Source organism: Hemibagrus wyckioides, linkage group LG15 (assembly GCF_019097595.1).
Source record: "Hemibagrus wyckioides isolate EC202008001 linkage group LG15, SWU_Hwy_1.0, whole genome shotgun sequence".
Lineage (NCBI taxonomy): Eukaryota > Metazoa > Chordata > Actinopteri > Siluriformes > Bagridae > Hemibagrus > Hemibagrus wyckioides.
Window position 1 is genome coordinate 22,495,001 of NC_080724.1, and position 10,000 is coordinate 22,505,000.

The following is a 10,000-nucleotide window of genomic DNA, read 5'->3' on the forward strand; positions in this document are numbered from 1 at the left end:
CGATCCGTGTGATTGGAAGACCAAAAGCCATTTTCTCATGTTGTAAAAATGGCCGACGTTCTTCATCTGCTCCAAAGCCTGAATCAATGCCACCGTAATTGCTTGTGCACTGGAGCTCTTCTGCTGGGTAGAGATAGCGAGGGTGTGTGTGTGTGTGTGTATGTGTGTGTGTGTGTGTGTGTGTGCGTGTGTGTGCGTGTGGGTGGAATTTTATGATGTGCAACACCATCAGTGTGACTCTCAAATGCAGAAAGATGGCTGCCATAAGAGCCACCAGCTAAAGGGCTAGTTTAGAATTAAAAATAAAACTAAATTAAGTCTAATGAAGGAAAATTGATTCGTTTTCATCCTCTGAATAATAAATAAATAAATAAATATCCCTAAAAATATAAGAATAATAAATAAATACATATATAAATATTCTCTGAAATCCAAAAATAATAAATAAATAAATATCCTCTAAAAATCTAAGAATTATAAATACATATATAAATAAATATTTTCTGAAATCTAAGAATAATAAATAAATAAATAAGTTTTTTTCTGAATAATAAGTAAATAAAAATGCTTTAAAAAATCTGTCAATAATAAATAAATAAGAAAATAAATATCCTCAAAAAATAAATAATAATAATAATAATAATAATAATAATAATAATAATAATAATCAGGTAATATTCAATGGAATCTAAGAATAATAAATAAATAAATAAATAAATAAATAAATAAATAAATAAATAAATAGAAGAGTGTACAGTATAAAAGATTGTAACACTCTGTATTAATCTAGAAGGTTGTAAAGAACTTCTGTAATTATTAATTAATAACATTAACATTAAATATTAATACCCTTCATTCCTGTATCTTGCTCAATTCTCCCACATTTACACAATCCCATCATATCCTTATCAATAAATATATGGATACCACAACCAACCAATCAGATTAGTGTAAAATCTCACTTTTTAGAAATTAAAGTTGCAGTGAATTTTAATAGTTGCACATTTTGGATTTTATTCATCAACTTTTTGGGTCAAAATAAATAAATAAAAGTTGTGTGTAAATGAGCTACAGCTAAAGACGTTCCTGATTTTCTTCCTTCTGTCATGCGCACGTTTATGAAAGCTATAAATTGCTGAGAATGTTTACGCTGAATGTTTGTTTACATCTAGCCACGCCCACAAAGTTCCATAAAAGGCAATGAGAGCATGAACAAAATGATGGCTGACCACCCGTAACTCCTCCTCTTCCTTCCTTAGGGTGCCGGAGATGCTGTGGGATTTTACCCAACTAACGGCACTTTTTCTGTGTAAATGTTTCCGTATAATAAATAATCCGAGTTCAGATTTATAGGAAAAGATACGACCGCTAATCTGATTTAGAAACTCAGCCCATAACTCCGCCCATACCTCCACCCCTTACAGTTGTGTCTCCTCATACACACTGAGTTGTGAGAAAAGTATGAAAATGTCTCAGTTTACTTCGTTGCCATTTTGTGTCACTACTTCAAATTTTTTTCATGAAATTATTGACCAATAAAACTTTTTTCCCTCTTTAAGTTTTTCACTAAACGTGTGCAAGAGTGTTTTTTTCTCCTTTTTGTTCAGCTCACTAATTTAAAAAATAAATAAACCTCAGCTTGTGATTGTGGACGTTGAAGCAGAAGGAAATGATCAGGTTTTAAACAGGAAGTTGGGAAGTTTTCGTGTCGTTTTTATTCAGGTCACTGATTTTGCTCACAGGCTTCAGTTTCCAGAAAACCTTCCTAGTTCCTGGATTAATCTTAACCAGATAAGATAGCATTTAATAACAGGAAAAAAAGAATTTAGTCACTTGAAGAAATTATTGACCAATAGTACTGGGGTTAGGAGTTTGAAGGGGTGTTTTTTTTGTTCACTCCATTTTGTTCACTTTAATTAAAAATAAAAAATAAACCTCAGCTTGTGGAAGTCAGGACGTTGAAGCAGCCATGAGGAAAGGATCAGGTTTTGCTCACAGAGCTTCAGATGAGACAGGAGTCCACCCTCATGCAGGTGAAGTGTCACATGAGCTCAGTATAAATAAACCTGTTCCTGGAAGAACTCGGAGTTGCTCGAGAACCTGAACAGACCGAGCGAAGAACGAGCGAAACAAACAGATACTGGAAAAGGGCTGAAAATATCACTCAGGGTTTTTATTATTAAATACACAATCCCACACGAATGGATTCAGAGAAACAAGCAGCTTTACACTGGAGACTCCTTCCCTAAACATTACATAAACGTCTCCATATCAGGCAGAGAGGGTAGATAAACACCTGATCAGAGCTGGCTGAGGTAGCGATAACTTTCATGAGTCTGTCACTTGAGATTGTCATGATTTTTATTTATTTTTATTTTTTCACATTTTTTTTTTTTTTTTTTAACATAAATGTAATCACAAATTCACAGCTGAAATTCCAAAATTTGGAATCTTTTCAATTTGTATATTCTTCTGTGTGTAACGATGCTTGCAGAACCAGAGCACCAGAGGGAGCCATCACCCGAATATTGACATTTGCAAACTCACTTCCTGTCTTACTCGGGTATTTAAGCAGCACGCTGCCTATTGTTCACTGCGAAGTATTGTTCTCTCTAGTGGATTACGTACCAAGCCTTGTTTATTGTTCCTGATTGCCTGCTACGTGTATGATCTTTGCCTGTTACTGTTTTCTACGAGTCTCGGTTTTGCAGTTTTGGTTTCTGTTCGCTAGTTCTTGATTTTCCGGTTTTTGACCCTTTCGCTTAGCCATATCGATTCCGATTCTTGCCTGCCGTTTTGTGAATAAAGATCTGCATATGGATTCTACTACGCCTGCCTCGAGTGCGTCCTTACAGAATACTTCGCCTTCAGAGAATCCAGCGGATCCTCGTGCAACCTTAGTTCGCCAAGGACATATGATCCGGTTCTACCAGGACCAGGTGGAGGCGTTAAAAGCCACCAACGCACTGCTACGACAACGACAATCTCCCGCCGCAGCTCCAGTTCCGCCTCTGTGCAGTGAAATTCCACGCTTCGCACTGCCAGAAAAGTTTGATGGTGCCGCGGATCGATGCCGAGGTTTCCTGCGCCAGTGTGACAACTTTTTCTCTCAACAGCCGGAGGTATACTGCAGCGATAGCATCAGATGCGCATTCCTTTTATCTCTGCTGACGGGCAAGGCGCTGGATTGGGCTTCGGCTGTGTGGGATTCGGATCCTCAGGTCAAGACCTCAGCTGATTACTTCGCGAATCTGATCAGGGAAGTGTTTGAGTATCCGGCAGGAGGTAAAGACATTTCTGTCCTATTACTGGAATTACGCCAAGGAACGGACACAGCTGCTGATTTTGCTATTAAGTTCCGCACGCTCGCTGCTCAGTCAGGCTGGAATGAGGCGGCATTAATAGCGGTGTTTCGGGAAGGACTTACTAGAGAGCTGAAGGCGGAAATGGCGTGCAGAGACACTGATGTTACTCTCTCCCAGTACATATCCACTGCTATTCGCCTTGACAACCTGCGGCGCCAGCATCGTACTCACACCCCCACACCTCGTTCCTCACCACGTGGCACTATGGAATACCACAGCCAGAAGGAGGAAGTCACCGAGCCTATGCAACTGGGGAGGTCTCGTGTTTCTGAGGTTGAGCGCGAACGCCGTGTGCAGATGCAGCTGTGCTTCTACTGTGGACAACCAGGTCACAGAGTCTTCCAATGCCCAGAGAAGCCTGCCACATCCCAGAGAGAAGTCGTGAAGCTGGTTTCTAAGGTTTCTCTTCCTGCCTTCGTCCTTCACAATGACTCGTTTTTTCGTCACAGCGCTGGTTGACTCCGGATCAGCAGTGAACCTGATAGACAGCAACCTGGTCAGTGAGCTCGGCCTATCAACTATCCCATGCACTCCGCCGTTAAAAGTCACTGCCATAAATGATCAGCCCATTGGGGAGGGCCTTCTTACTCACCACACACCTCTCATGGAGGTTCAGATCGGATTATTTCACAGAGAAAGACTGAGATTTTTCGTTATTTCCTCACCATCAAACCCTGTCGTCCTAGGCCTTCCCTGGCTTCAACTTCATGACCCGGACATTTCATGGAAGGAGGGGGAATTAAAAAGGTGGTCTACCTTCTGCGAGAACTGTAGAGAACTGTTTTTGCAACCCGATAACCCGTCCATGCCTTTCCACATCTATCGAAAGCCCCGAATCATCGCTCCAAATCACACTCCCTAAAGAATACCAAGATTTCCAAGAGGTCTTCAGTAAAGAAAAGGCCGCCAGATTACCCACACATCAACCCTGGGACTGTGCCATTGACCTTCTTCCGAACACCATGCACCTAAGAATCGTATTTACCCCCTGTCACTTCCTGAAAAGCTTGCTATGGAGGAATATATTGAGGAAGCCCTTGCAGCTGGATACATCCGCCCGTCTACCTCACCAGCGGCAGCAGGGTTCTTCTTCGTAGAAAAGAAGGACGGCGGCCTTCGACCCTGCATTGACTTCCGAGGCCTGAACGCAATCACAGTCCCGTATCCTTACCCTCTTCCCCTGGTTCCCGCAGCCCTCGAACAGTTACAAGGAGCCAAAATCTTCACCAAGCTTGACCTGCGCAGAGCCTACAATCTCATCCGGATAAAGGAGGGCGATGAATGGAAGACAGCGTTTCACACAACACATGGACATTACGAGTATCTGGTCATGCCATATGGACTCACGAATGCCCCCGCCGTCTTCCAGTCACTTATCAATGAAGTGTTCAGGGATATGCTAAACAAATTCGTCATTGCTTACATAGATGACATCCTCATATATTCCGCCAGCCTAGATCAACACGTTTCTCATGTTCGTGCTGTCCTCCAACGCCTCACCAACCACAATCTCTATGTGAAACTGGAGAAATGTGAGTTTCACCGTTCCACAGTAACATTTCTAGGATATGTAATCTCGCATGAAGGAGTAGAAATGGATCAATCGAAAGTGTCCGCCATTACATCCTGGCCCGAACCTACCTCCATCAAGGGTTTGCAACGCTTCCTTGGATTTGCGAACTTTTACAGGAGATTCATCAGGAACTACAGTACCATTGCTAGCCCAATAACTTCACTGCTGAAAGACAAGCCCAAGAAATTAAAGTGGACTGATCATGCCAGAGCTGCTTTTCAGAAACTTAAGAAAAGTTTTTCTTCCGCTCCGATACTCCGTCATCCTAACCCTGAGCTGCCATTCGTAGTGGAGGTGGACGCTTCGAGCTGTGGGATAGGGGCTGTGCTTTCTCAACGTCAACCAGAGTCCGGAAAACTGCATCCTTGTGCCTTTTTCTCCCGAAAGCTCACACCGGCCAAAATGAACTATGACGTAGGGAACCGGGAACTACTATCGATAAAGGCTGCCCTGGAAGAATGGAGGCACTGGCTCGAAGGGGCCCGCCACCCGTTCCTGGTCCTTACCGATCACAGAAATCTGGCCTATCTTCGGGAAGCCAAGCGTCTCAACCCACGGCAAGCTAGGTGGGCGCTATTCTTTACACGATTCAAGTTTTCAGTCTCCTACCGCCCCGGGTCTAAGAATGGGAAAGCAGATGCCCTGTCGCGAATCCATGAAACCCTGGAGCCACCATCCAGCCCAGAGCCTATCCTTCCACCATCTGTCCAAGTAGCTCCTGTGCAGTGGGACCTGATGAGTGAAATTGAACGGGCTCAATCGACAGAGGCTCCTCCCCCAACATGTCCACCGACCAAAGTTTATGTACCCACAGGTTTCCGCCAACAAGTGTTACGATGGACCCATGAGAGCCTGAGTTCAGGACACCCCGGCACCCGTAGAACCATTCAGCTGGTACGACAAAGATTCTGGTGGCCATCGCTCAACCACGATGTCGAGGAGTTTATCCGTTCCTGCTCGGTCTGCGCACAGTCCCGAACGAGCCGTCAACTACCAGAAGGTATACTTCAACCACTGCCAGTTCCACGCCGACCCTGGTCTCACATCTCAGTAGACTTTCTCACAGACCTCCCTGTCTCTCAAGGTTTCACCACAGTCATGGTTGTAATCGACCACTTTTCCAAGTCCTGCAAGTTAATCCCCATGAAAGGTCTGCCTACTGCCATGGAATCAGCCACAGCCATTTTCCAAAACATCTTCCGTCACTATGGTTTACCCGAGGACATTGTTTCTGATCGCAGCCCACAGTTCACATCTCGTGTGTGGTCGGAGTTTTGCAAACAACTCTGGATCAATGTCAGCCTCAGCTCAGGGTATCACCCCCAGTCCAATGGCCAAGCGGAGCGGCTTAATCAAGAAATTGGGAGGTTCCTAAGAACATACTGCAGCCGTGAGCAACACCGTTGGAGTGAGTTTCTCCCCTGGGCTGAGTATGCCCAAAACTCGTTGCGCCACTCCTCGACCGGCTTAACTCCCTTCCAATGTGTATTGGGCTATCAACCTCCCCGCTTTCCTTGGTCCGGGGAACCCTCGGATGTGCCTACAGTTGAAGACTGGGCAAGACGTAGTCAGGAGGTCTGGGAAAGAGCCCATGTTCGTCTCCAGAGAGCGATCCGACGACAAGAGCTCCAAGCTAACCGGCGTCGGCGTCCCCACCCAGGTTACCAAGTGGGTCAGAAGGTGTGGCTTTCTACTAGGAATAACTAAAACTTCCTTGTCATAAGTTAAGCCCCAAGGTTGTTGGCCCGTTTAAAATTCTACACCAAGTTAATCCAGTTTCTTTCCACCTTGAGCTTCCAGCATCGTATCGTATCTCGCCTACCTTCCATGTGTCTTTACTCAAGCCCTTCCACGAGCCTCAAACCACCGGCCCCGCTATCACTGAACCTCCCCCACCATTGGACATTGATGGCTCCCTTGCCTACCAGGTGCGCACCATCCTGAATTCCCGTCGTCAAGGTGGCCGCCTTCAGTATCTGGTGGATTGGGAGGGTTACGGCCCAGAGGAGCGTTGTTGGGTTAATGCACAGGACATTCTTGATCCCTCGCTCACTGAGGAATTCCATCTGAGCTTCCCGAATCGACCTGCTCCTCGTCCACGGGGGCGCCCGCGTCGACGAACACCTGGAGGTGTTCCTAGAGGGGGGGGTTCTGTAATGATGCTTGCAGAACCAGAGCACCAGAGGGAGCCATCACCCGAATATCGCACCCTTGAGTGCGTCCTTACACTGTGACTATTTTATTTTATTTTATTTGCATTTCATTTATTTTAAATAAACATTTCTTTATTTAGATATTTATTACATTAAATAACATTAAATAAATCACCACCCTTTTTTTCTTTACTTTTGTAATGCAGCACTAGTACACATATCCCACTGGCAGTTTGTGATAGGAAAGCGATGAAGTGATATTTTTGTCCTATTGCAGCGTCTCTACCTGTACTGTACGGCTGCACTGCTGTCAGAGTTACAGGAAATTAATCAACACCTTCCGACCAATCAGAAGCCAGAAATCAAGAGCGGCTCTCTGACATTCCCAAGATTTAAATTCTCTCTGTTCAGACGTCATAAAAAAGGAAACTACACTTTAAACACGACAAACTAAACACAGGAAAACAAAACCTCCAAGTCATTTCTCTCTCTCTCTCTCTCTCTCTCTCTCTCTTTCCCTGGTATGCAAATATTAGCCAGATTCAAATCAGTGGCTTACAGGAGAATGTGACAACAGCAGTATATTTCCTGCTGTTCCCATGCGTGTGTGTGTGTGTGTGTGTGTGTGTGTATTTTATATAAATATATATATAACATCCCTTCTACCTTCAGCATATTAATGTTTACTGCAGGAAAGAAAAGCTAGCAGTAAACGATTATTACGTGTTATTGAGTCCGTTCCTTCTTTTAAAGCAGCAGTATGTTATTTTTTTAAAACCGCTTCATGACCAGTAACAATCATCACGTCACGTCACAGTGTTTCAGAACTGTTTTCTGGCCCTGAAATGAGCTTTCCATGCTGGAAACTACTACAACTTAGCTTCCTGATCCTGACTGAACAGAGTTAATGATTGAAGAAGGACACTTTATATAAAAATTCCCATTTTCTCAGTATTGTTTTTGTTTCTATATCCGGACAGTGTTAAAAGCTTCTCGCCGCATGTCGTACACAGGGTATGATTGTGTACGTGACATGAAATTTAAATTTGAATTCAAATACAGCTTTTAAAATGGAATTATTAGCGCCCTCTGATGGCGGCACCCTGAATAACCGGGTTTAGAACTTTAAAAAAAGATCGATTTTAGCAGCAGGAACATTTTAGCGTTTAGGTTTAGAACTAAAAATACATATATATTTGATTATTAGTCTAAATATTATATTATTTATATAAAATGAAAATTGAAAAATTACAATTTGTACAACTTACACCTCCGTTTTATTGTAGTTTTATTTAAATACTTTAAATAAAATTATTTTTAGAATGATTTTCCTTCGTTATTATATTCTATATTTCTTTTCTATTCAATTCTTTTACACTTTCCTTTTCTTTTCTTTTTACACTGTCCTGATGTTTTAATGCTTTAATATTATTATCACAAACTCTTATAAAGTTTAAAGTTGTTTATTTTTATCACACAATCACAGCCACCTCTGAAGTGATGCGTGAGTGACCGATGCAGTGTGGGAAATATTACACACTACAGCTTTAAGGTGGCTTGTGTCCAGTTAATAATGCAGTGTGGTGAAATAAATGAAAATTCCATTGGGAAAAATGAATCCTGAGAAGGAAGTGTGGTGTTAGTGACTGTAATTAAAGCCTGATGTACGGAGGGTAGAGGGCGTGTGCAGGAGGACAGAGACGCTGCTCGTCCCGTATGATGCTTTAACGGCGAAATGCGCATGCAGCAAAGTGAGCTAACGCTGGACATCACAGGGGACGGGACTCGACCTCGTTCTAGCTGAAAGCAGCATTCTGACTTCCTGTTTTTCTCTGAAAATCAGCTGTAGGATGTCCTAATGCAGCCGAGGATCAGTTGAATTTGATGAATAACAAATGAATGAAATAAACAAATAACTTTATATTGTAAAGGATTGGGTGATGGAAACGGTGAAGTGAATTAGATGTGAGAACAAAATAAGCTTTCCTTTCTTTAATGGAGAATCACTGAGGCAGGAAACATGTCTGTCTTCTGTGTAGCCTGTCAATCAAATTCTCTCTCTCTCTCTCTGTCTCTCTCTCTGTCTCTCTCTCTCTCTCTCTCTAACTCTCTTCCATAAATTTATCATTTCCTGTGTCAGAAATAAAGCTAGAAGTTAGTTAGCCTGTTTTCAAACGTCTTCATGAAAGAGAAGTTTACACTTTTGCGCTTCATGACATAAAAATATGAAAGCCTGGTGAAGGAACGTCTCTTTAGAGCCGCCTCTGTTTTAAGGATGTTCCAGCGCATAAAACCTACATGGCATTGTTTAATAAACGTAAACATTCTGCTCCTTGGATAGTAGCGGTAGTATAAAAGGAATAAAACACATCAAACTGAAACAAAATCTAATTTGTAGGAAATTAAAAAGGCCACACTGTTGTTTGTTTTTTTCCCTGCAGTGAACGAGTATCTGTTCATGGTCCAGGCTCGGGGAATGTGGATCCGTGAGAACATGAGGAACATCGGAGCTCAGGTTCTGGAGCAGGTGGTCAGGAGTGCTTACAGCGCCAACGGAACAGGTAGAGAACGTCGCTCGGGATCATCTGTACGGAAATACAAAGAAATAAAGAAGCCAGAAGTTGGGAGAGGAAAGTAGTGACAGACGGAGGGAACTCTCTTTACTCTGGGGAAACATCTTTTCTTTTTTGTAACCATGACAACGACAGCCAGGATCTCAGCGAGGTCTACAGTGATTACAGAATAATGATCCTTTCTAATCTTGTTTTGTGTCTGAACTGGAAAAGATGTCTACAGAAGGATCCTGACTTACCAACGTTTCCTTAAATCGTGCTCCAGCTTTAAGTTTAATGTTTTAATTATCTCCCAGTTTAATAAAGGATAAAATTATAAACCTGGGGGAAGTTTCT

At 42.7% G+C, this 10,000-nt stretch overlaps 1 protein-coding gene across 1 annotated transcript in view; it reads left to right on the plus strand.

Moving 5' to 3' along the window:
• b4galt5 (UDP-Gal:betaGlcNAc beta 1,4- galactosyltransferase, polypeptide 5) overlaps positions 1 to 10,000 on the plus strand; it is a 38,723-nt gene that overhangs the window by 19,162 nt on the left and 9,561 nt on the right. Inside the window, exon 2 of the mRNA XM_058409935.1 lies at positions 9,533 to 9,652. Coding sequence (XP_058265918.1) covers positions 9,533 to 9,652 — 120 coding nt within the window. The remainder of the gene's footprint in view (positions 1 to 9,532; positions 9,653 to 10,000) is intronic.